General features: G+C 35.8%; 1 protein-coding gene across 4 annotated transcripts in view; it reads right to left on the bottom strand.

Moving 5' to 3' along the window:
• stl (ADAMTS metallopeptidase stall) overlaps positions 1-26,808 on the bottom strand; it is a 44,636-nt gene that overhangs the window by 11,808 nt on the left and 6,020 nt on the right. The window contains exons 2-5 of one of the 4 annotated variants that reach the window (XM_074176408.1): positions 17,547-17,721; positions 4,149-4,221; positions 713-966; positions 99-587 (exon numbers count right to left, since the gene is read on the bottom strand). In XM_074176408.1, the coding sequence (XP_074032509.1) occupies positions 99-587; positions 713-966; positions 4,149-4,221; positions 17,547-17,615 (885 nt within the window). In that variant the 5' untranslated portion in view covers positions 17,616-17,721. Of the gene's footprint in view, positions 1-98; positions 588-712; positions 1,000-4,148; positions 4,222-4,398; positions 4,508-17,546; positions 17,722-26,808 lie in introns of those variants that run through there. The other 3 variants (XM_074176406.1, XM_074176407.1, XM_023166399.2) reach the window with 3 other exon arrangements.

Here is a 26,808-nt window from a genome sequence, read left to right on the forward strand (position 1 = left end):
CTGTTAACTATTTGATTGAAGTTATTATTATTGTAATACTGATCGATATATCTGAGAAGTAGTAACTCAAAGTACAATGGTAGTAATGCTTTACTTACAGCATTTATCATAGCCAGAACGAATCGAATAAGTTCCCTCTCAGTATCTACTGGATAGTTAGTTTTCATATGCTCGAAGAGATCTTTATCCACAAAAACCGCTGTTTCTACGAAAGCTGGTGCCCCATCAGGAAAAGATTCCCTTTTTTTCCTTCCCAAGTTACTGTACGAAAAATCATCCAAATAATCCTCCAGAACATCCCTTTTAGACCTGCTGGAGATATTGATGTCCTTGTCTATATCTTCTTCTTCATCGGAACTCCATTCGAGATGAGTTTCATGAATTTTATTGTTAACTTTGGCATATGTAATGTCTTTGGTTGTATTTTGCTTGAGCTGTATAGTGTCATAATGAGGGCAGTTCCCCGTATGAACTGCGTGGTGTTTTTTCTGGATGAGTATGTGCGGATTGGCAGTTTCATTGTGGAACCTACTTGGCAGTGGATGGATCAGGAAGAAATCTGTGTCGTTCAGGTGTACAATTCCTCGCTGAAAGTTTGAAATACTAGTCACAGTAGCGGCTCCAAATTTGCAAAGTGAACTTTGCTTTGCTCCTCTTTGCAAGTTAGCTACTCAAACTGACTGTTTGAAGTTTCTGGATGATTTTTACTCACCACTCCTTTGCACAGACTCAACGCAGCTGTAGTTCCTCTAAAATAGCAGTTTCTGTCTTCTTTTTGAACAGTGATGGGTTGAGATCTATTTGCGAACGTTTCTAGTACGACGAAATCTGGAGTCAGAATATCTGGGCTGGATTTTACGTCTAGATCAAAACTGTGGCCTAGTTCGGGGACTTCTATGATGACACGACTTGCCGAAGATAGTTCTTGATCATTGTCTTCTGAATCGTCTCCTCCCTCTGAAGCGACTAGAGTAGGGTAGGTAATGGTAAATGTTTCGACTGTAATGATAATGATAAAAATAGCTTCATTTGCCCAATTCACAGATATAATTTGATAAGTTAATCTTATTCATTGCCAAATAAAGAAAGACACCAATTGCAGGTAGAACCGTGTTCAAAAATGTAGGAAAAATAGAAAAATAGAACGAATGTGATATTGTTCTGATCTATTATTTTAAACTTGGATGGTTAGATTTCAGGCAATTTTATTATTCATAATATTTGTGACGATAAATTGGCAGTAATACATTCCCAAATATTCAAGCATCACAAACATTGAGGAGTATGCAAATATAGTTCATATTTCCAGTGAATCGAAAATGTCAGTTGTAAATGTGATAAAATTGTTACCAACTTCGAATTTTATGATTTTGGTTCATCAGAAATTACACTCTGTACAGATGTAATGGTTCATTCTTGCGATGAAACCGGTCGATATTTTCTATTATTAATCCTAATAGTATCTCTACAAAAACATCGATTGATCGTTTGTTACGATGAGTTGTTATTGTGTGGGAAAAATAATGACGTGTCCGAACCGTTGATCGAAATGAAGAAAATTATTTACGTCAGCTATAGATTTTATGTTACCATGCAAGTAGGGCAAAAAGTAGGACAATCAACTGGAGGAATGAATAAATAATATATCTGATATATTTCATGTTTCATGGAAAATATCTCAATACATAATTCATGTTTCTTCAATTCAAATATTTATTGTCAAGGAAATATGTATCTAATCAAAAACGGATACTGTCCCAAGCCTCAAATAAGGTCACTGATGTAATAAATTTTCAGTCCTGTGCTGTAAGTGAAGTACCTAATAGAAGATCCCTTTCGATTTTGCAAATATTTTTTGCAGCTCAAATTTCCAACCACTGAAAGCCGAACCATTAGAAGTGTTTCTCTTTCCCTCTCCATCGACATTCTTTGACCATGATTATATAAATTACTGGCATTTCCTTAAGAAGAATATTATAATTATTATCATCTTCTCATAATACCAACTGACCATCACTAATAATTACCAGCTACAAAAACTAGTTCACTACGAATACTGACGATTTGCATCAGGTACAGTTGCGTGACAACACTTTGTGTACGAAAACCATCCTAGAATATTTGTCCACTAATAGATGGATCAAAAAGTATCTTGAAGATAATGTTATCTACAAGAGATCACTACCAGATAATATAGAGGCTACACAGAATGTATTTTTGACGAATTTTGAATCAAGATTTTAAAAAGGAATGATAGACGGAAATAAATATATACTTATGATGTACTGTTTGGAACCTTTGGTGTAGTAATGAACATTACTGGAGTTTTTTCCCAACACCAAATCGTTATTTTTACACCTCGACACGTGTTTCGATCACCAAGTGATCATCTTCAAGAGGAATATTGTTTTATCTTTCTAAAAATAACGATTTGGTATTGGGAAAAAACTCCAGTAATATTCGGAAATAAATATGGTTTAAAAGACTGAAAAATACGATTTTAAAGAACATCGAACTGAAAAGTTGAAATTATTGTTTCTTAAATAAGCTTAAAACAATAACGAACGAAAAATACTAGTATTATTGTGAGAAAAGCGACGGACGCTTGATATACAAAAAATATGGCACAAAGCGCCCAATAATACTAGTATTTTTCGTTCGTTATTGTTTTGAGCTTATTTTAAAAAAAATACTTTTCAATTCGATGTTCTTTAAAAGCGTGTTTTTATAGTTTTTTAAACTATATTTATTTTATCTAAACTTTGGGATCAATCAGCCGTATATTGTTTAGAAAAACGACCATTGATATTTTCGTACAGCGCCATCTGCCCGCGAATAGATTAAGCAATAATTTCAATATATAGGATGTTACGTACAGCGCCATCTGCCAGCGAATAGATCAAGCAATAATTCTGTCAAATACAGATACCAAGCTTGAGAGTTACAAACATACATACATACAGGTAAAGCTAATATTAAGCATGTAACTAGCCTGCTATTTCTTAATTATCCTACTTTATTTCAAGATGGAGAAGTAGAAATCCAAAAAGTTTTTTCTAAAAACTTATTCAACTAACACTTGATTGTGTCTTTCACTGGTCAGATTACAATATGGCGTTCGCTATACATATAGATTCAGGGCCAGATTTGGAAGTCTGAAGGCCCTGAGGCAACGAAAGAGTGAGGGACCCGAATAATTAATTATTTTTCGGATTTCTTTTACCTATTTCATTAGTCCTTAACTCACGGGTACAAATTACACATTAAAAAAATTCATATTGAAGTAAATTGTATGATTTTTACTATAATGAAGTAAGAAGTATTGCCACTGAAATACTTATTCGATCAAAAAAAAATCATAATAAATGGAAACTTGAGATTAGAGCTTTCTGATATATCGATTACAATATTATTATATTTGTGCAAGTATTCTTAGCAAAAATGCAAAAAAATGTTGCTAACCTGTCAAGATTTTGATATTTTTTATATTTATTGTGAGGCCCCGGGTAGTAGCCTCGCCTGCCCTCCCCTAAATGCGGCCCTGAATAGCTTCCTGAAGCGTTTTCATGAAAATTACATTTGGACAGATGAAACCATGTCAAATATATTGTGATCTCTTCGACAGGAATAACTCAGCCTTCCATGTTTTACTACAATTCAAAATTTTGTGATGAGCACAAATTCGGAATATGTTGTTCCACAATCTCCATCACTGCATAAAAAGAAATAATAGTGTGTGATTTTTTTAATCGACAATTTTTCTAGCAAATGCATAGGAAATCAAGTAGTGTCTCCGGACCTTATCCGACTTGACTTTTTTCCTCAGAGTACTTTAAAAGATACTGTTGATCTAAATGAGGCCAAGATATAAAAAATTCAAGGAATTCAATCATGTTAGAATGATAGGTAGAATATCCAATCCTATTATCAGGATCGAAAGAGAAATTTCCTTAATGTGATCAGTGATACCTGTGAATCATTGCTTTGTCATTGATAACGATGATTTTAAAAAAAATACTCCAATATTACCTACTCGTGTTTCAAAAAAACACGAAAAACCAGTCAAAACATAAGAAATGGCACAGTTTCATCTTCCAATATTCTGAATGATAACAAAAATACTTTTTTCAAATACAGGTACAACTCACCTGAATGTGAATTTCCTACAAGGGAGGTCCATTCTGGTAGAGTCAGCAGCTCTCTTAGTTGATGTTTATTTATCTACAACAAAATAAATAGATTTAGTTCTCAACCGAAAAGTAGGACAATCTACATCTCAACTTGGAGAGAAATAACACTCTAACATTGACAGCTTTAGATAACACCATATAGAAAATAACCATTCTGAATGGATACCAAAATAATATCAGAAAGACACAGATTAGCCTGTGAGATTACCTGATCTGACCCCGTTTGAATTACACCTTCATGTATGTAATTCTTTCCAGAAATAATGGGAATTAATTTTTTAAATCGACCCATGCATCTTTCATGAAAAGTGGACCTTAACCTTTGTAGTAAACTTAAAAGTTATTGACCTGAAGAGTTTTTTCAAAAAATTATTAACGAATTAAAAACACGTTCACCTCTCTCATCGTACCTAATCGGAGTCCATTATTCATGCTGAAGGAATTATGAAAAACTAGCAGTGCGTTTGACAACATAATTTTTCACAAATTCTTGTTGAAGGTTAGTTGATTAGCAACCCAGTTTCGAAGAAATTTTCTCGGTATGCTAGACCTTGACGGTGCAGATATCATTATCATTATCGTATTCAGTGGTTAGTTATGCACTGAAGTTGTCAACAACGTCGTTTTATCAACTTTTTAATACGCAGTTCTTACAAAAATGTCGATGGCAATAAAAAGTACATTATTGATATGCATTGTTACCAAAAATGACTTATTTTTGCACGAATCGAACGAATAAAACTACGTTCATCACCGTGGAGTAGTTTGAAGAACTGCGCAATTTTTTAATTATAAATAATATACCAGGTTAGAAAATCCCAATGCACTTTTTAGAATATCCTTGACCTCTACATAATCGTCACCAAATGCGTTTCACTAACAAACTGAACACCTAAACAACTGAAACTGTAAAGATGTTTTTTAAAATCTTATTTCACGCCTCTTATATTTTCGAAAACACCGTGTTCAAAAATATATTATTAGTGTCCATGGTTTTCGGGTCCTAGCCCTTTCTTTCCTAACAAATTTTTTAACGTAACCGGCTGAATTCTTATAGCTCTAGTTAGGAGCTAAGAATGAAAAATACTTAAGGGACGTATAAAAGAGTTTATTTAAACATTAATTGTTCTACGCCCTTATAATCTAGACTTTTCGAAAGTAGGTTTTATCAATGAGAATACAATCCAATCGGAAAATTAAAAAAAAATCTCGAATACTTTATTCGTATTTTTTCAACATAATTGTTTGTTCATAAATAAATGGAAAAATATATTTTTCTAAGTTTTCCATGAAGGATGCTCTTTAATTAATAGTCTTTAATTAATAGCTGCAAAAAATCCAGGCTTCAGTTTAAAAATGAATAGTTTTTATGTAAACTATCATCTGAACTATCATCTGTGAAAAACTTGTTAACCAACAAAAGTATAATTGAGAAGAAAATTGCGATAACAGTTTTTTTCAGCTCATTATTGTTTATTCACCAAGTATCGAATATTTAATGGAATGAAATAATTTTGTTGATGCTCGTTTTGATTGAATAAATTGTTCATAACTTTCAAACTGTTTGTTAGCGTACCTCTGTGTTAAATTTCGAATTGAATGTCACCTCAAGCATAATTTTCGATGGAGGCGAGTCAAAATTATGTGAATTAGACAATCAGAGTCCATAGAATCACCCTATGGATTATTCACAAGACATTCAGAAACATCTTGTATAGAAAACAAACAAATTGTCGTCTTTGACGACACTTGGTATAATATCACTAAATCAATATTGCTTCCAAAGAAGGTTATCAATTAAATTGAGGCACGAGTAGATCAAATATTTACCCACTTATCGATTTTCGACCACGCGAAACATACCTACTTACTTGTTTGTGGTTTTGTTTTTTGCGATAGCTGAGAAATTGAGTGCTTGTTTATATTCGACTGAAAAAGAAACGGACCCCAGAAACTCTAATTATATAGAGTACACGTTTTTATCAGGTGCAAACAACTGAAATTCTTTTACTCATTGTTATATAAGACAATGAGTTAATTCACTCTTCCAAAACTAGCTTTATTGAGTTAGTTGAAATCGATAAGAATACGCGACGACTGCGTCTAGCCGTGTCAAGTCGGGTGCCCCGGGTGCCGGACTGACGTTCACCAACTGAACGTACGATTCAAATCTAGAATCACGACACCACTGCATGCTACGAGTCAGGTCTTTGTCGAATAACTTAACCAGAATCTATAACAAAATCCCAAATGATCTGAAAAATCTGTCAAATCCTTCGTTCAAATTCAAGTTGGAAAGATGTCTTCTATCAGGTGAGTTATCACTGTGAATTTTTGTTAGTTGTAATCTGTAATTAATTGTTCTATATCGAAACTTTAGGGATAATACATAGTCCTCCATAACATGCAAAGCTTGCAATAAGTTGAGTTATCACAACCTGTAGTAAGTTTATTCAGTTGAAGAAAAGAGAATTGAAACTTCTATGTTTTTTACCACTTTTATTTGTAACTAACGTTACTGCAGTTTCGTCCTATAAGGACATTTTCAAACTTATACATTAAACTAACAATGGTTTATTACATCAGCCTTTATATAGCACCTCCGTAGGAAATAGAAGAGGTACTTGGCTTGATTGAGTACCTGAATTGACAATTTACAATGCGGATGTGCTAATTTGAAAACCGGTGAGTAAACTAAATCGATTTGATCATTTAATAGGTTGCACCCGCAATGTTTATGCTTGTGAATTTCCAAGGATTGTGTTTGTAACCCTTTCTTGCATAGTGCAAAATTTCCGTATCGTTTAGATTCGGGAACTTGTGGTTGCATGCCAAGGAATGGTTTGAAAACGTCGAATCATTTTTTCCTAGTCTGAAGGACCTGTCATGTTCAGCATACCGTTTTTGGAAATTTCGACCACATTGTCCCACATAAACACTATTACACTCCGGACACTTAAGCTTATAAACTCATGATTTCTCCATGAGTTTATAAGCTTATCTCCTTATCTTTGGCATTGAAAAGGAAATGAGATAACCATTGAATGCCACTTCCACATTGTTTTTTCAGAAGAAGAAGAAGCCCGCAATTATCTCTGTTCTTTTTCAAAATATGTTAGAGTTACCCATTTCTTGATTTCTGGTGATCTGTAAGTGAATTTACGGCTTTGTTTTCTGACTAACTTCTGGATAGTATCTGCGTTGAAACCATTATTATGACCTATCTGTGTGATGATATCAATTTTTCTAGCTAGATTGTTAGCAGACAAAGGAAGTGTGAATGCTCTGTGGAACATTTAATTATAGGCTGCTAATTTATGACTGGATGGAAAGAATCGCTTGTGATGCTAATGTCTGCTTAGCTAGGTTTTCTGAAAACATTGAACTCAAATTTATTCTGATTGTGTGTAATGGCCAGGTCTAAGAAATTTATCTGTTTCTCTCTCTCTGTTTCGAGTGTGAACTGAATGTTGCTATTGAGATTATTCATGAATGTCATACATTGGTTCAGCTGTCGTGTAGTACCTCTGAAACAGGCGCGAATATCGTCTACATATATGTACCAAAAATGAATATGTTTTTACCCAGGTCGGAATTTACTACAGTGGTCTCCAAGCTGTTGATAAATATATCTGTTAAAAGTGGACTAAGAAGTGAGCCCATTGGTAAACCTGAATCCTATTTATGAAATATGTTGTTGAACTGTAGGTAGCTCTGATTTAGGCACACATCGAAAGTTGAAACTTCAAAGGAAGTGATATGGTTTACTTTGGCTTGACCTAATATGTCTAAAATGAGGGGTATGTTGGAGAACATACTCTTTACATCGAATGAAACTAAAATTGAATTATGTGGCGTGGTTTGGTGCCTTATGTTTTTTACTAAAGTCGATGAATTTTTAATGCTGTGAGGTGGGATGAAATTAGTAATAATTTGAACAACTTGTTAAGACGTATTCCTAGTTCTCTTACCGGACTATTTATGTACGAAACTACCGGTCTTATGAGGTTATCCTCTTTATGTGTTTTTATCAGGCCTTATTCATATTCAGAGTCGTTATTAACTACACGTATAATAAATTAATAAAAGCTATTTAAAAATACGAGATGTAAATAACCTGTATGAAGAACAGAAATGATCATATATTCACATTCATCCAAACATAGAAAACAATCACAGTATACGGGTATGTAGTGTTTCCCAAAAGCACAATACCTACATTGAGTATTTCAAAGTAATGATGGTTTTTGAAGGTTATTCTCAGTGTAAAAAATGCCCTTGTCTAAAGGGGCGTCCACACTATGCCGATCGACAATGTTGAACGACATAGGCGACAGATTCCACGTCCACACATAATACTACTGTGTGGATGTATTTCATCAGTCGACTGTGAGTAGTTGAGTGAGAAGAGCGTGAGTGGGAAATATTCTAAATAAATTATGTTTAGTGTTGCTGCTACTGCCATATTTATGTCCGCGCTTGTAATCCAACATGTACATCATTAAAGGAGGTTTCAGATTCGACCTAGTCTTGTTAATGGGAGAAAAAGTACAGTACAACTGAATTTATAATATTAGTACCACTGCTCCGGTTGTATCCTGTGATTACAGGTTTCCACAAAACTAAGTATTTAAAACTTTGTTGACACATTCTATACGTCCACCCTTGACAATTATTTTCATTCGACTGTCGGAAAATCCATTTCATTCGGATTACATTCGACTCGACATTTGTCGATCGACTTAGTTGATCGACACGTCCACACTACGTCGACGGTGTCGATCGGCACATTCGACATAGTGTGGACGCGCCTTCAGTCTCTTATTTATTAATTTTTTCATTTATGTTGATAAGGTTACTTTTTTCTATCATTGCCATGTTTTATTTCCACTCATTTTACGGAATACAGAGATGAATGAAGAGTTATTCAGATTTCAGAACGATTCTGATCACTATCCATAAATAGACATGCTATCAACAATGTGGCACAGGAGGTTAGTGACTAGACCTACACAAAAAACGAAGCCAATGACCAAAGTAATCGCAGCTTTTGTCAAGAAAAATACTATTGCACATGTCAATGAATTTGCAACAGTTTTTAGATCTGCAACACCTCCAATTAGACACAGACTCAAATAAAAACATCCAATTATACGATTATGTCAAGTGCGAGGCATATCAACACTAATCATTTGTCAATTATTTTCAGAAATCTCCCAGCAAAAGTGCTCTGGGCTACTTTCATTGAATAATAAATAGTCTTAAAACATAAATGTAGTGATATACTTTAAACCTACATAATTACGACAAAAAGCTGTAATCAAATGAAATATACTCCGCAGTTGGTATGTTCGATTTGATTGATATACGCACACATTCTTGCCCGTATTTCTCGCGTGCGTGTCGTTTATTCTGAAACCAGTGGTGGAACAATTGCAATGTAAGTACTTGGGTATGTATGTAAGTATTCTCAGCCGATTTAGCAGAATTTTTGAAAAAACCACATAAACTACAATGATAATAAAAATAATAACAATAATAATAATCGGAAGGACGAAATCTCGGTTCGGAAGATTGAACGGCGTGTACACAAGATAGATGCTAAGATCGTGGTTGCGAGACAACATGCATCTCGTATTTAATGGGATTACAGGGCGGCCAACTGGCCTTTCACGGCCGCGGTGCGGCGAATACCCGCCAAACTATGACAAATCCATCACACTTTGAGGCAAAGCAGCACTGCCTTGATAGGTCTACTACACCCTTGGCTTTCAATAAGTTGCGCCACCACTTACTTGAGCAACTGGTGCAAAACCGGACCGGCAGCCAAGGCGCACCCAGGAAGAAGAACACATTTCCCCCTCTGGTCCCGGCCGTGGGTCCACAGGGCTAACCACCCGGTGGACCCAACACTTGGTTCCTAGTAATCGAGGAAGGAGCCCCTAAAATCGACCCGCTCGGAGGGGTCAGAGGCAAGGTGGTGGGGCCCATAACGATGATTTGCCTACCGATGACAACCCTGGCAATGACAACGGACGCTTTGAGTGAATGCATGAGCTAAGAGATAGCCTTATGCATTGCTACGAGAGTAGTGAGTCCGCGCGAAGAGGGTACATGGCAAGATTGCATGATCTGTGGTGTGAAACACATCCATAGCATGCCGCCTTTTCCGCCCAAAATCTTAGGGATTACGTATCTTATATTCGGCGGTAGGGTTATATAGTTCCTTCCCAGCCTGCTAACGAAGTGGTAGAAATGACAGTTCTACCACCCGTTGGCACGGATGGAGAGGGGACTCGCATCATCCCACCAATGGAGTCAATCAGAACACGCAGAGCGCTCCACAGAATTAGGCCCCTGAAGCTACAAGAACTGGCTTGTTTGGATGCGGAGGTTCATAGTGTTCTAACAGAAGAGTCTGACATCTGGCAAATCAACACCGCCGTGTATAGAGTACTCAAATCGTTTTCCGAATCGGAAGGACGAAATCCCGGCTTTGCGGTTCGGAAGATTAAATGGCGTGTACACAAGATGGAGGCTAAGATCAAGTCGGCGAGACAACATACGTCTGGTATCCAATATGTGATGGATTACAGGGCGGCCATCAGGCCTTTCACGAACAGCCGCCAAACTATGACGTATCCATCACACTTTAACTCAAGGCGTGCTGCTGACCACCAAACAGTACTGCCTTGATAGGATACAAATGCTAGTGAGTGCTAAGAAATCACCAGTGAGGCGGGCGAGAAGTGTCGCTCATTCCAAGAGCCTCCACGTGTTGTGGATAATCTGCCTACCGCTGATCGGGTGGAATCCTTCTGGAAGAACATCTATGAAAACCCGCAGCCACTCAACTTAGACACTTCAGCCTTAGCGCAGTTCCAAGCTTCCAGCAGAGAGCTTTGACAGCCTGAGCCCAATGTACTACGTAAGCCGATGGCGCCGGATGACGTTCAAGGAGCCCTCGTGGGTTCCAAGAACTTTCCTGCTCCAGGTTTAGATGGACTGAACACTTATTGGTGGAAAAAATTACCAAACACCCATCGCCATCTGGACAGAGTTTTCAACTTATGGCTGGACGGAGTGCAGCCAATCCGGATCGGTTTGTCGAGGAGCGGACTGTTCTCACCCCCCAAAGGGGAGATTCGAGCATCTTCTACACACGAATACTCATCGCAATTGACAGAGTGTTCGAACGGATATATGAGTAGGGAGGGTCGAAGAGAGGAGTCGCTGGATGTAAAGAGAACCTGCTCTCCGATAGATTTGTAACGCTGGAAAATAGCGTGATTTCTCCATGGCCTACATCAATTACCGCAAGACATTGGATACAACATCGCATGAGCTCATTTTGTATTTGTACCCGACAAAATAGTGAGATGCCTTGAGCAACTGATACCACTCTGGCAGACTCACTTCACCATAACATCTGGTCAGGTTAGAGTCCAAACAGGTTGGGTCACGTTCATAAGGGGTGTATTTCAGGGCGATTCCCACTATTGTCACTATCCGTTGCGCTCAGAAATACTCGAGAGTATTACTGAAGATCCCTCCTCGGAAAATATCAGCACAAACTCCGACAGATCTGGTCATTGGAACTGTCGGGGAAGAACAAAGTTGCTACAATAAATAAGCTTGCCGTTCCAATCTTCCTTTACTTGTTTGGAGTAGTGAAGTGGACTCGAGAGGAGCTGTGCATCTCCATAGTAATTTGCACCACAAATCATCCGACCCACGGTTGTACTTCTCCCGAGAAAAGGGAGGCTAAGGACTTTCGAGTTTGGAGTATCTACTTGTTAGAATGGTACTGGATAGAATCTATAAAGTCATGAAGAGTTCGGATCCCTTTTTTTGTATGGTCCGCGATGATGAGAGAGCAGGAATTGAAGCATTTCTTTTTAGAGCAGCTGCCGGAGCAGCTGGTGAACTCGATTTCGTTTTCTACACTGAACAAGGTAATCACAACTTTGTCGCTGAGTTGGAACCCTTTCAGCAACAGGATCATTTGAAAGCTTCAGAGATCACTTCACAAAGATAAGTCAATGCATGGGATCTTCTTCAACAACTTCGGCTCATCAAAGAAGCTGATCTACGCTTTCCTCAAGTAGAGTGGGCTGAAGTCGGAAACTGAGGGGTTCATTATTGCCATTCAGGAATGTGTCTACAACACCTTAGTTTGCCACAGTCACGTGATGAGTATGGAGGCACTTTTACGGTATTGATGAGACACCGATCTTGCCCTACGCTCCGGGGAAATATTGAATCCGTTGTGGAGAAGGAGAAGTGGCGAATTTATTCCAATTATCAGTTTCTCTTTGCTCTATCTCATACAAGCTAATAAGTTTGATGTAGTTCTTCTCAACCATCAGAACATTGGTTCTGATGGTTGTTCTGATTGGTTACTTGTGGAGTTTTTAGTTTCTGGCGGGATGAATATCGTCCGATGAAGTGAATGAACTTTCCATGAGTCAATAGTTGATAAGTCGTTAAACTAATTCGTTCAGGGCTGATTATTTTTGTTATCTTTAAACATTTTGTTTAGCGAGTTTTTTATAGTTTTCAACAACTTGAGTGTTGGAATTAGAGAAATATATCGATAATTCGAAATATCTTCGTAATAAAGCATGTCGAAAATATATTTTCGAATCCACATTTCAAACCTCCTAGAAAAATTGTACAGTATTAAAATTGTTCTGTAATTTTTCTGAGAGATAAGAACTATGGTTGAAACTGTGCTCTCTGGTGCTGGATCTTGAATGCGTCATTTCTTGGGCCAAAATGAGAACTCAATTGTTCTGATAGTGTCACAATTGAATTGAAATTACTGATTTTTCTCTACCCATCTTTGAAACCGAACACGAAGGCACAGAAACAAAATACTAACTCGAATTTTTCAACTCAAAGTTGATGTTTTTTGCGATAGTTCCGGAAAACAAAACACCAACGAAGTAATCTTACCTCTACCACTGCCCGAGCGGATATACAGTGTGTTTGACCCGTCCTCTGGCACGGTGGCTGAGCACGGATAATGGGTCCTCCGAAACGAAGGGAAACATGCGCCAAAATCGCTAATTACGAAGGTCGACACCTATTGTCATCGGTTCAACTCGCACGAACTTTTCGTTTATTTTATGGTCTTGCTTTGTTGAGAACGTACGCGATTTGTATGGGATTTAACACCTTTTAGCGGGGACTCTGACCTTCCTTTAGTTGCGCAGTCGATTGTCGATGATGAGAAAGGTGATTGAAAGCATGGAAATCTGAAAAAGTGAACAATGTCTGACAACTGTATTGAATATTTTGGGTGATGACTTCACAATTTTTTACCCACATTTTTTATTCATTACCAGTGTATAGTTCAAGTAAACGATATAGTACAACCTACCTAACCTAACTTTCTTCGAAAGCTTCTGATAATTCCTCTTCCATATTCTCTGTTTCACTATCACTGTCACCATTTAAATCAATAAAGAATTTTTCCACTATTATTATGGAAGTGTCCAAACTCTTTATAGTCTTTTTCAACTGAAATTACTTTTTCAATCCTTTTCTGCCAGTCTTCTTCGGTAATATTAGATACTTCTTCTTTAATTAGTTTTATTACCTTATTATCAAATTTTGGAATTTTTTTTACGCCTGATGCTTTGTTTCAATTTTCCCCAAATCAACTCGATGGGATTGAAAACACAAAAATAGGGGGGGGAAGTCTCAGTATGGTGTGTCCAAACTTTCCAGCAATACTCTGAAGGGAATACACTTTTTCAAATATTTTTGTCTGTAAAACTTCACGTAGTTGTTTTTTGGTATAGTAATCTTCAAAATACAAATTGTTATCCATTTAAAAACTTTGTATTTCATCGTTTCTCGAATTTTTATTCGGTACTTTTATGAGCTGTCGCGAATGAAAGGAAGCGTTGTCAAGAACTATTACACTATTCCCATCCAAATTTAGGATCGATGTGTTTTCAAACCATTCCTCGAAAATATTAGCTTCCATGTTCTTATGATAGTTAACATTACAGTCCTTAAGTTTTTTTCCACATAATTTCAAAGAATTCGGAACCTATCCTTTACTTCCTCCGCAATGCAGAATGATTATTCGCGATCCTTTGTTTGCAGGCATGTTAGGCGTACACATTCTCGAAACATCAGTGTACCCTTTTGTAACTGTGTCGTGAGTGTCATACCATATTTCGTCCAAATAGAAAATTTGCCGTTGTTCTTGTCAATATTTAATTATTTATTCTAAGTATTCGTTACGCAATTCCACCATTCTTCTGCGTTCCATAACTGCTTGACGTTTATTTATTATTTTTAATCTAAATCCTAGTTTCTTTTTCCAATTCTGAAGAGTTTTGTCACAGCAGGTCACATTATGGCCGGAAGTATTCAATTTCTTCCTAATGGAATCTCATTGCTTTTGTAAGAGTCGTATATTGTTTTTTTAATGATTTTATTAGATGAACATCTGAAGGTTTCAGTTATCCTGTATCACATCGCGTCTTGCGTTCATAAGGTTTGTTTTTGACTATTTTACGTACAGTTCAGATATGAATTTCTGTCAAATCTGATGTTGCTTGTAATAGTTTGTTTCCCTCGAAACCAAACATACTCTCTGTGTTTCAATATTCAAATGCATCCGAATCTTATTCACTGGTACCTCTTTTTCGCATTTTTCACCATCGCTATTGACATCACTACACTGGAAAAAGTCTGCGTTGTTATCACACTCGTTATTACTATTAGTACTTGTCCAAGGACGCCACATTTTAAACAGATAATAAATGTATTGGTTTTTTTGGCCTTTGAGAGTGCCGACAACTTTAAGTGTGCACAATACCGGTTACTTCGACTATAATATCAGTTTTTTATCGTTCCAATTCGTTGAATTATCCATGAAGTTAAAGACATCCAGTATAGTTACATCACTTCCTTCCAGACGTTTTATCATTTTGTTGGAAATATTCAGCATGTGGTTTGCAAAGTGTAGATAAATTCCAACAACTTCCCGATCCTCTTGATCACTTAGCTTTTATAATTCCTGCATAACCATTGGATTATTTTCACTTGAATTCGTAAAGTAATTACATATTGGTGGCGTAAATGACGTCATACAATTTGAATAACTAGCTCAGTATCAATCTCGAAATTGAAACTATCGCGCGACATAACGTCTTCAAGTGGCTTTTCGATTCGACATATGTGATGAAGAAAAGTTGCAGTTGCGTTGGTTTTGTTCAACGTAGCAAATCACTTTGACGGATAAGGTTACATTTTTGTTTGGTGTTGGACCTTTTTGAAAATAAAATTGATAGTTACTTGTGATGACTGTTTGGAACCTTTAGTCTAGTAATGAATGACACTAGAAATAATTAGTTTTGATGAGTGATGATTTCGTTGATAATAATATTATTGATAATAATTCTTTGTGGTCACATAATGGAAAAAAAATGTTAAAAATATCACAATAGATCATACATGCACATATGTGATAAAATATAACACTGGAATCATAAATAAAAACAGGTTTGAGGTGACGACATAAAATAGAGAATATCTGTGATTCGCAATTTGATGAGAAATATTATTTCAAAGCTCAAAAGTTTATTTGATATGATACATTTCTTACAATATTTTTAAATAAGGTAAGGTTTGCAAGCTCAAGTTCATAGGATTCGATGACATTTCTCTCAAATGAATGACCAGCTATCTCACAGGTCGATCACAGAGGGTCAAACTGGATGATTACTCATGGTGATCCCTAAAAGAAACAATCTCAGTGTACCGCAGGGAAGTATTTTAGGACCCTTGATGTTTTCAGTGTTTATTTTTGATTACCCTACTTTCTTATCACATTGTTGAGTACATCTACACGCAGATGATATACAGTTATATTTGTCTTCCCATAACACAGATACAGAAAGTTGCGTGGCCAATATAAACACAGATTTGCACAAAACATTCCTATACTCAGAGAATTATGGACTAAAAATCAATCCAAATGAAACTTTGGCTTTATGCATAGGGTCTCAAAGAAACTCAGTGTAACTTTAGGCTCACTCTCGAAAACGCAGACATTGACAATGCTAAAAATTTTGGCGTAACCATAGATAGCTCTTTGTCTTTCCATGAAGATGTGACAAACATTTTCAAAGTATCATTCTTCAAACTCAAATCGCTATATAAATTCAAGTATCAGCTATCAGAAGAAAGGAAACTTTTGCCGCAATATAACAAGCAGAAGTTACAACGTATACAAAATGCTTGCATGCGATTCGTATGCTGTATACCATATGATGAACATGTTACACCATTTTTGTTAAAAATGAAGGAGCTGAATGTGAAGTACAGAGTCCAATATTTGATAAAAATATTTTTGTTTAAGTTGATTCAACCTAAAACATCTAGTTATTTATATAGTTTATTGAGCAGGTATTCTGACATACATATGGTCGATTTGAGAATTACCTCTTTCAACATACTTCCAAATTTCAAGGATGTTTTTCTTATATAGCCCCTTCTTATCTGAATGGAATTTTACCCCTTTTTAATCATAATATTGATCAAGTTGAGAAAGAAATAAAATCACAGATGCAATTTAAAATTCAATGTATGGTGGTGCAATGAAATTGTTAAATTGACCAAAATAATGTTAAGAATATTAACATTGTTATTATAGTAAATAATTATTTTTTTGGGAGGGGTGAAGATAGCCTTTGGCTAACCCTTTTCTTTTTATGTATAAATGTATTTTTTATGCATAATAAACGATATTATTATTATTATATACATACAGGTACGCGTTATTATCCAAGGCAGTTTTTATTTCATTACATTTGAAATTTCTTGATGATTATACTTTACTCAACTTTTCCTTGAACAAATCAATCACCCCTCGTATAGTAACTACAGCCCGAGTTTGCAGACTCGAAAGTAAACTATTACATGCCGTTCCATCAATAACCTACTGATCTAGGTTGAAAATAGAGCTCGCCTCGGCACCGACATTGACATTATGGCGTTTTTTCTGGTCGTAAATAACGAAAAAATGCACCGTCGTTCAGGGCGTGCTAGATGTCTCCGTAAGGAGCTATCGTCATTGGCGATTAGAGAAAAATGTAGAAAGTCATGCTACGGGTGCAGGTATTGTTGAACTGGATATTCTTATTAACGTAGAGGCAGGGCCAAGTTTTGTTTTCCTGGTATTCTGGCATCAATTACGGTAAACCGATGCCCCTTTTATATTTGTTTATGTCACACTGCTATGTTCAGACTTTCAAAAGCATCAATAAGTCTAGTGTCATTTACTGGTCCCAGCAATTTTGAACAATGTAACTATATGCCATTTCAACATACCTGTTGTGATACTGCCAACTCAATCAGAAAGTAAGCGGTGAAAAGGAACCGCCACCAAACACCCCGCATTTGATACCCATTTACTTCTCACAGTTCATCACTACGTAGTTACTATCGCCACCGTTGATCCTACTTCTGTTGCGCATGGTACCGATGTTTGACGTACCATCCAAATCTGAAGCAAAAGAAAGCATTTTGAAGTATAGACATTGGAATGATTTATTCATTTAAAAAACAAGGACGATACGTAACATCTTGTAATGAAAGTTACTTCGGTGTCTATCCACTTTTTTCTTGAGATTGTTCAATTTTGTTACATAAATCAATTTAATTGAACTTTCAGATGAAAGAGAAATATTCATATATTTATTGCTTGGGATAAATTGGAGTGATGGATTGATTATACTTAATTCTGATGAAACAGACATTAATAAAGGATCTTTTATGAACATAATAGTAGTCTTGCGAATTGCAATTTGTGCTTTGTAGCAATTAAGTATATGTTGATTGAATCGGGAAATTTTGAGCAGTGATTTCTTCAATATTGTTTGTGGCCTACTTCAGGACAACTAAGAAACAGGAAATCCAAAAGACAACTCTCAGAAATCAAGTAACAGATCAAAATATTCATAATATAGTTTGATTGATTGTAATTCAAAAGGAGATTATTACCATTTTAGGGAAATCGATTAAAATTTTACTTTTCAGATGCTACTGTGTAAAACACGGCGATATCATCAGCAAAGTTGGTAATTTGACCACAAGTGTCCATAAGGAACACACTCTTTATAAAGATATTAAACAGAAGTGGTCCAAGTACGGTACCCTGTGAGACTTCAAATTATACTTCTTCTCAATTACTCCAAATATCACCAGTTTCAACTTGTCGTTTCCTAGAAATCTGCAAGTTTTTCCTGGAAGTCCGTATTTTTAAAGTTTTATCAATAGTTACTTATGATAGATAGATGATAGATAGATAGATTGATAGACTTTATTGCATGTCACATAGTACAAAAAATATTGAGAGACAATATGTAAGAATGTAAAAACAATCAGGTCATTCGCAAAAACATTACGCACTATTAAACGCCTCAGAGAGGTCCTAGAATATACTTATTATTGGGATTCTTGGCCCAAAAAGTTGTCCAAAAAGAAAATACCTCCAAATGAAAGAGTTCTTGAACAGTGAAGTTCGGGGTGTACTGAGTTGAACCTCAAAACGATGAGCAGCCACAGTCTGCCGCGTATTTCTGATATGTACTGCTCTTGGTGGAATCCAATGTACCAAGTCAATTGAACACCTCCAGTGAAAGTATCTATAAAAGGGAGACAGATCTCCAACCTTTCTTCGATGTTCCAGACTATCAAAGTTGCAAATGATGCCCGTGTCTCCAATCAGGCGGATGGCTCTGAGCTTTATAAAACATCAAAAGTTGCTGAAGTTTGTACAGTTCTCTGGTTGGGAACAGTGTTCCAAGCTTTTGAGAAGCAGCCTTTGCAATCCAGCTACATGATTATACCAAGACATACTGATGACCATTTCAACCCTCAACAAACTTGCCTTGTCTTGTCCCTAATTTGAATTCCATTCAATTCAATTGAATTGATATTCAACAATTCAATTTTTCTTCGTTTGTTATTAACAGTTCCCATAACGTTTATACAATAATCTTTACAATAATCAAAATATCTGGCTTTGTAAGCCAGATATTTCTGCCTCCATCTTCCTTTTTATCCTTTACATCCCAAATATTCAACCTCCCCAACTCGATATTATACAGATGCTAGATCATAGTCCTTCCATCTTGGACCTCTTGGTGAATGCTGTTCCTCTTCTGAATACTGTTCTCTTGGAGAAGTTGACCGGCAATAAAGTTTTCCCCTTAGAGTCATTATCAATTATTCAAGTAGAACGAAATTATGAAATATTCACGGAATAGTTTACAAAACTGCAACAATTGTTTCTCCAAACCTAGCTTCTTCAGGCGTGTTTACATTCGTTTTGTAAACTGTTCAACAAAAATTTCACAATAAACTGCAACTTGAATACGTTGTAAATTTTTATCAGGTATCAAGTAATTATAAATATTGTTGAGCACCGGTAATGAATGATATGAATGACTGTACTGAATTTGAAACTAATTGGACCGGCAACACGAATGCATACGTGTTGTAAATGGGCGAGTATGAGCAATATTCATTGTTTCCATTATCATGAAATGGAAAGGCGGATTAATTTATTAATGATTTATTGTCGACGCCAACCCATGAGTTAGTTGTATGTCAACCATTGGTGTAGACTTCTAACAATTTCGATGAGACCTGAGGTTATATCTTGAAACGTTATCACTGTCAAAGCAACACATCAAAAGTTGTCAAACTCCATAAGTAAATGATGCTAGCAATCAGCACTTACTTATTTTTTGGTTCATTTTATTCACTTTCTCTTCAATTTTCAACTTTTTCGTTTCAACCTTTGATGACTACATAACTCGCGCAATCTAGAAATGATACAATAATGACTCTTTCACTTAACAAAACTGAAATGATAGCCTATTTGTCATTTTACTAGCTGAAATCTAGCTGGAATCATAAGCTAAAACAATTCTCAACTATCAATAACGAAGTATATTCAAAAGAGACAAGTGGGAGAGGATATTTATAATCATAAATCCAAAAATATAGCATACAGTATTCGTACTGCTACTGCTGAAATATAATAAAATTATTTTTTTTCTTTTAGTGTATTCCTTCAGAGGGTATGGGTTCAGCGAAGTAGAATTCTAGTGGTCGATGAGATAGAACATCAAAGTAACTCCAGCTAAGCCCATAGATGAAAAAGCTTTCCTCCTTGGTGTTGAAAATATTACAGACCGGAATGAGAGAATTCTGGAGGAACGCAACGTGTACCCAATGTTAAGGCCAATAAAAATTACCAGGAGGGTCTATGGTCAGCTGAGGACCCCAGAGAACCGTGAGTTTACCGGATCTCTTGTTCCTTGAAGCTGCAGGTCGGACTACACTGACACCACTGAAAAAAATATAAGTAACCAGTAGAGTTTATCCAGATGTCTTGGTTTCCTTTTAATTTTCAAAAACTAATGTGGACCGTATGGTAGGAAGTACTTCAACAGTTTTTATTTGTGAATTTTTTCATTAAAACTGTGAATACCCAACTGAAGTTACTTCAGAGACATCTGTATCCGTAGAGTAGGGAGGGTGAGTGTAAGCCCACAGCACTAGGCCACATGCGACCCATTCTACATCCTGAAGAGGAATTGTCCTTTCCAGGAAGGTGGACAGATCACTAGAAGACATCTCTTTTATATCGACAGGTGTAGGCCAAAACTCGCCGAACACACACTCTCTTATTGACGATAACTCCAAGCATTCGCATAAGACATGCCAGACAGTTTCATCTTCTTGTTCACAAATCCTGCATAGAGGTGTGTCCACTAGCTCTATAATATGGAGGTGTTTCCTCAGTTGACAGTGGCCAGTCAGAAATCCTACTGTTGAGCATAGGTTTTTCCTGGATATCGCCAGATATTTCTTTGGGCCAGCTTCTCAGGGTGATCCTGTCAAGATTGCATCCTTTGATTCCATCCCATCTCTTTAGGGATTGAGCGTAGGTGTGGCATTTGGCTAGTTCTGCAATTGTCGAAGTTATCAGGCTAGAGGTGTCACTGGGTCTTGAAATTCCTAGTCCAGCCGCCTCCTTGGCTAAAGAGTCGGCAATGCGATTCCATTTACTATTGTTGTGGCCTTTAACTCTCCTCAGGATAATGTTATTATCTACACAGGCTTTGGCTAAATCTTGGTGGCATTCTAGTACTAGCCCTGAGGTAACACGTTGTCTGTTCAAGGCTAATAGGACTTGTCTTCTATTACTGCAGATTGTTATGTTTTTGCCAGAAATTCCTTTCCTGGTTATTTCTTTTGTGGCGATTGATATACCAGCCAGTTCTGTTTGAACCACGATGGTATTTTTCCCATTCCACACTTAATCTTTAGGGTTAGTGATCTGGAGTATTCTTCACATCCTGAGCCTTCTTTGGTTTTTGAGCCATCTTTATATATCGGTATTAAATTTGTAGCATCTGACTCTGTGTTCTGTTTTATTTGTATTTTGTAGGGTTCATTAAACACGAACCTGGGTTCAATTACATCACTGGCTGCGCAGAGGTTGCGCAGTAAACGCTTCCTGCCATAGGCCTAGCCTCAATTGACCCATTCCTATTTCGCGGTTTACACAAGCCGTGCGCAATCGTAACATGGCAATTAACGCAACCTTCTGGAGTTTAGTTGTTGGCTAATTGTTGAAAAGGTTGTTTTATCCAACGTTTCCTCGATATCTATGAATATATATGTGGAATTGGCCGCGGTGGTAGTGCGCCCGACTCGAGTGAATTTATCTGGTTGGAGCTGTGTGAACTAGTACTTGATCTGCTCTTATGTACCGCTCATATAGCCTCTCCATTGTTTTTAAAAAGAACGATGTGAGACTAATTGATCGGAATGCTTTTGGTAAGGTGTAGTCCATCCTACCTGGTTTGGGTATAAATACCACTCGTACTTCTCTCCACTTACTGGAAATATACCTCAGAGCTAAATAGGCTCTGAATATTCCAACCAGGTACGACATGAGAATATCCATTCCCCCATTGAAGTAGGGCGGGACTTATACTGTCAGGTCCTGGTGACTTGAAGGACACTAACAGACTGCCAGTCGTATTGTGAGGGTGTTGTTGGTACTTCCGTCCAGTTCGTCGTTCTCGGAAAGACTGAGAAAGATTGAGCACGATTTACTTGAATTTCTGGATAAGATGAGACTGGAATACAATTTACTAAGCAGAATTGTAGAAGATATTTTCAATTCAGACATTCGCAACCACTCAACCTCACTAAATAGGTTTCGTCATCAATCAAACAAAAGTGGATTCAATAAACACTTATTCATGATGGATCATAATATATTTTTACGTTCAACAAAGAAAAATATAGAATATAGATAAGCTATATCCAGAAAGGATGTGTCGTCATTTGCTTACGCTACAAAGAAAAAAAATAATTTCCCAATTCACTGATACAATAGAAACATAATAGGACCCAATTATGATCCCTGTGGTGCTCCCATTACGCCAATTGTGACTTTTTTTATAATGGGCGTACTGTTAATAATAAATATGGGTTTTAGTTTCGCCTAACTCGCTCATCTGGCATATTGTAGTTTGTTTTTCAACCTGTGTTCAATAAAATGCAACACCATATTCGTCAACAACAACAACAATCAATCGAAATCAGAAAACTATTAATCGCCGAGTTTATGATGACCGTATAAATAGCAACAATTAAACTGATTGCCAGCGTACAACTTTCCCTAATCTGCACAGTAATTTTGCAAGTTTGTGGTCAAAGCATAATGGAAAGGCGTAGAAATTTCACTGAAAGTTGTGCTATTTCAATTAAACATGAGAGCTAATATTCAAATGAGTTATTAAATAGAGTATCTGGGTGAGGAATTTGTTTTCATTTCATTTACAACCACATAAAGAGTGAAAGATGTTATGGAAATCGGCTACATTGGCGCACAGAAGATGATTTGGTCAGTGAGGCTTCTACATTTAATTTCAGAAAAAATAATAATGAAAGCGTAGAATACTCAAATTTTTATTAATCAGTGAATTTCTGATCACGTCACAAAGTTTTTAAAAATTTTTCAAAATTCTTGATTGAAAATAAAGTTTGTAATTTCATGTTCTTTTAAGATAATACTTCAATTATAATTTATTTATACATTTAGAGTATAGTCGAAGTAATCTGTATTGTGAATAGTTAAAGCTATCAGCATCTCAAAGGCCAAAAAACCAATAAAGGGAAATAATGCCGCTGCCAACTAGTTCAGGTGGATTGAGGAATTGACGGTTCGTATTGGATAATTTTTACTAACCGAGTTTTATGATTGGCTGAAGTGTCATAAAATTAAATTTGAAGTCATGTTACGGTGACGAATAGAATGTGGAGATGAGTATCGCCGTTGTGCCGTCAATGTTCAGTTCAGGAACTGATCGCGATTTGAGTGTTGATTTCGATATTGGTGCAGTTATAATTACTTGAAATTTTTGTTATCTATTTAGAATGTGGCGTCCTTGGACAAGTACTAATAGTAGTAACGAGTGTGATAACAACGCAGACTTTTTCCAGTGTAGTAATTCCAATAGCGATGGTGAACAATGCGAAAAAGAGATACTAGTGAATAAGATTCGGATGCATTTCAATATTGAAACACAGAGAGTATGTTTCAATGTATGTAAGAATCTACATCTCAAGTTTGGTTTCGAGGGAAACAAACAATCACAAGCAACATTAGATTTGACCGAAATTTCTTTCTCAACTGTACGTAAAATAGTCAAAAACAAACCTTATGAACGCAAGACGCGATGTGATACAACATTACCAAAACCTTCAGATGCAAAAAACAATATACGACTGTTACAAAATCAATTAGATTTCTACAACTGAAATCATAAGGAAGAAGTTGAATACATCCAGCCATAACGTGAGCTGCTATGAAAAAACTCTTGAGAATTGGATAAAGAAACTAGGATTTAGATTTAAAATAGTAAACAAACGTCAAGCAGTTATGGAAAGCAGAAGAATAGTGGAATTACGTAACAAATACTTAAAACAAATAACTAAATATAGACAAGAACAACAGCAAATTTTCTATTTGGACGAAACTTGGTATGACACTCACGACACAGTCACGAAAGCGTGGACTGATGGTTCGAGAATATGTACGCCTAACATGCCTGCAAACAAAGGATCGCGACTAATCATTATGCATTATGTGGAAAAAAACTTGAGGACTGCAATATTGACTATCATGAGAACATGAAAGCTAATATTTTTGAGGAATGGTTTGAAAACACATTGATCCCAAATTTGAATGCGAATAGTGTAATAGTTCTTGACAAGGCTTCCTATCATTCGCGACAGCTTATCAAAGTACCGAATAAAAATTCGAAGAATGATGAAATACAAAGTTTTTTAATGGATAACAATTTGTATTTTGAAGATAACTATACCAAAAACCAACTACTTGAACTACTTGAAGTTTTACAGACAAAAACATTAAAAAAAGTGTATAACCTTGAGAATATTGCTGAAAAGTATTGACACACCATAATGAGACTTCCCCCCTATTTTTGTGTTTTCAATCCGGGGAAAAGCGAAACAAAGCATCAGGCGTAAACATAATTTTCCAAATTTTGATGAAAAGGTAATAGAGCTAGTTAAAGAAGAAGTATCTAATATTACCGAAGAAGACTGGCAGAAAATGATAGAAAAAGACTTTGGAGATTGGACACTTCCATATAAATGGTGGAGATAAATTCATTATTGATTTAAATGACGACAGCGATAGTGAAACATCATATATATATATATATATATATATATATATATATATATATATATATATATATATATATATATAAACGTATTTATATATAAATATATATATATATATATAGACACTCGATAACCTTCGTATTTATATATATATATATATATATATATATATATATATATATATATATATATATATATATATATATATATATTTATTCAGAATCACAATAACTATATTATAAACACATATATAGTAGTATATAGTTATTGTGATTCTTATATAATCAGAAAATATTATTGAATATCACATATCAAAAATTGTAGTAAATTACTCACTACAAGAATTATTCGTCCAGTATATCGCTGTATAAATTATTTTTCGAAATCCCTTGTACAATGTTGCATAATATAATCGAAGAATACTTACATAATTAATTGATTATTGTTCGGATGCAGTTTCAGAATCATTTTCTTCAATTTTTAGTAGTTTTATATAATCATCATGACTGTGTCTCATTTTATAAAAGTCGGAATAATTTCATTATAATAAGGCTTAATTAAAAGTATAGATAAGAACAACAAAAGATTATCTAATGAAATATGCTGAGATTATAAATATATAAGTATTTTGAATATAACGACTATGTCTTAGATATCAACGACGTTAATGATGTTGATATCTAAGATATAAACACAATGGGAAAGTGACATTTCAAATTTCGCGGGCTCCATAGATTTGATAAGTGATTCTTTTATTTTTTTTTGTTGGTATACTCGTCTCGAAGTTATGTTCTCAGTTTCAGGTATTTAGTATGTTTAGTGTGTTGGTGAGAGGCATGAAACTGCATGAAATTTTGTGTAAAAAATGGAATTAAGTGCTCCAAAACACTTGAAATGTTGACAATGGCATACTGTGATTATACTCTGAGTTAGAAAAATGTTTACAAGTAGTACATGCTTTTCACAAAAGGTCGAGAAGATGTGAATGACGTCGCTCGCCACTGACGCCCATAACTGGTGATGAATCGTGGATGGAAACCTAAGTCCAATCGTCCCAATCGACGATTGGACCCAAAACCAGGAGACCCAAGACCAAATAAATTGAAATGCTGAGAATCGAAATGCTAGTGGAAAAAAATGAGACAACTGTACCACGAAAAAATATAAAAAACAGGCACAGGCTAAAAACAAAAAGTAAACTTACCAATAATATGATTAGCCTAGGCATACAGTCATATTACTATTGTATGATAGAAAAATGTATTCTGTAATCTGAAATATCAGAAATCGAGGAAACGGAAGAAAAATCGTCGATTTGTCCATCTCATAGGAATGAGGGTTGCAAATCGCTATTACGTAAACGCCACACATGTGTAGCTAAAAATTAAATCGTTATCGCTAATTACTGAAAACAAAGAAGAAACCATACGTAGCATTACGAAAAATGTTATGCAAAGTGATAATTATCGCATTGCTATCGCTTTCTGTGTACCAAGGGTAATAAATGAGGTTCTAGTTCGTGACATAAATTCATTAATTAATATTATCATCTAATTACGCAGGGAAGGTTGACCGAATTAAACAGAGATAGTCATGAAATATTTTGACTTCATATCAGCTTTACTCATCAATAACTCATTCAGAGTAAAACCTTAAACATTCAACGCTGAATGTTTCTTGGCAAATTCTGATTAGTTTGAGAAACGCGGACAAAAATTTGCAAGAGATGCAACGTTTTCAGTTGCTAACAAATGTCTGCTATACCTCTGAACATATTTTCGAACAAAATTGAAAAATTAATTGAATTTTCATTTTTCTTGAAAAATATTCATTTATTCATCCATGTTTA

Source organism: Leptinotarsa decemlineata, unplaced genomic scaffold, assembly GCF_025532065.1.
Source record: "Leptinotarsa decemlineata unplaced genomic scaffold, Ldec_3_MD MMD2_tig00001719_RagTag_RagTag, whole genome shotgun sequence".
NCBI classification, from domain to species: Eukaryota; Metazoa; Arthropoda; class Insecta; order Coleoptera; family Chrysomelidae; genus Leptinotarsa; species Leptinotarsa decemlineata.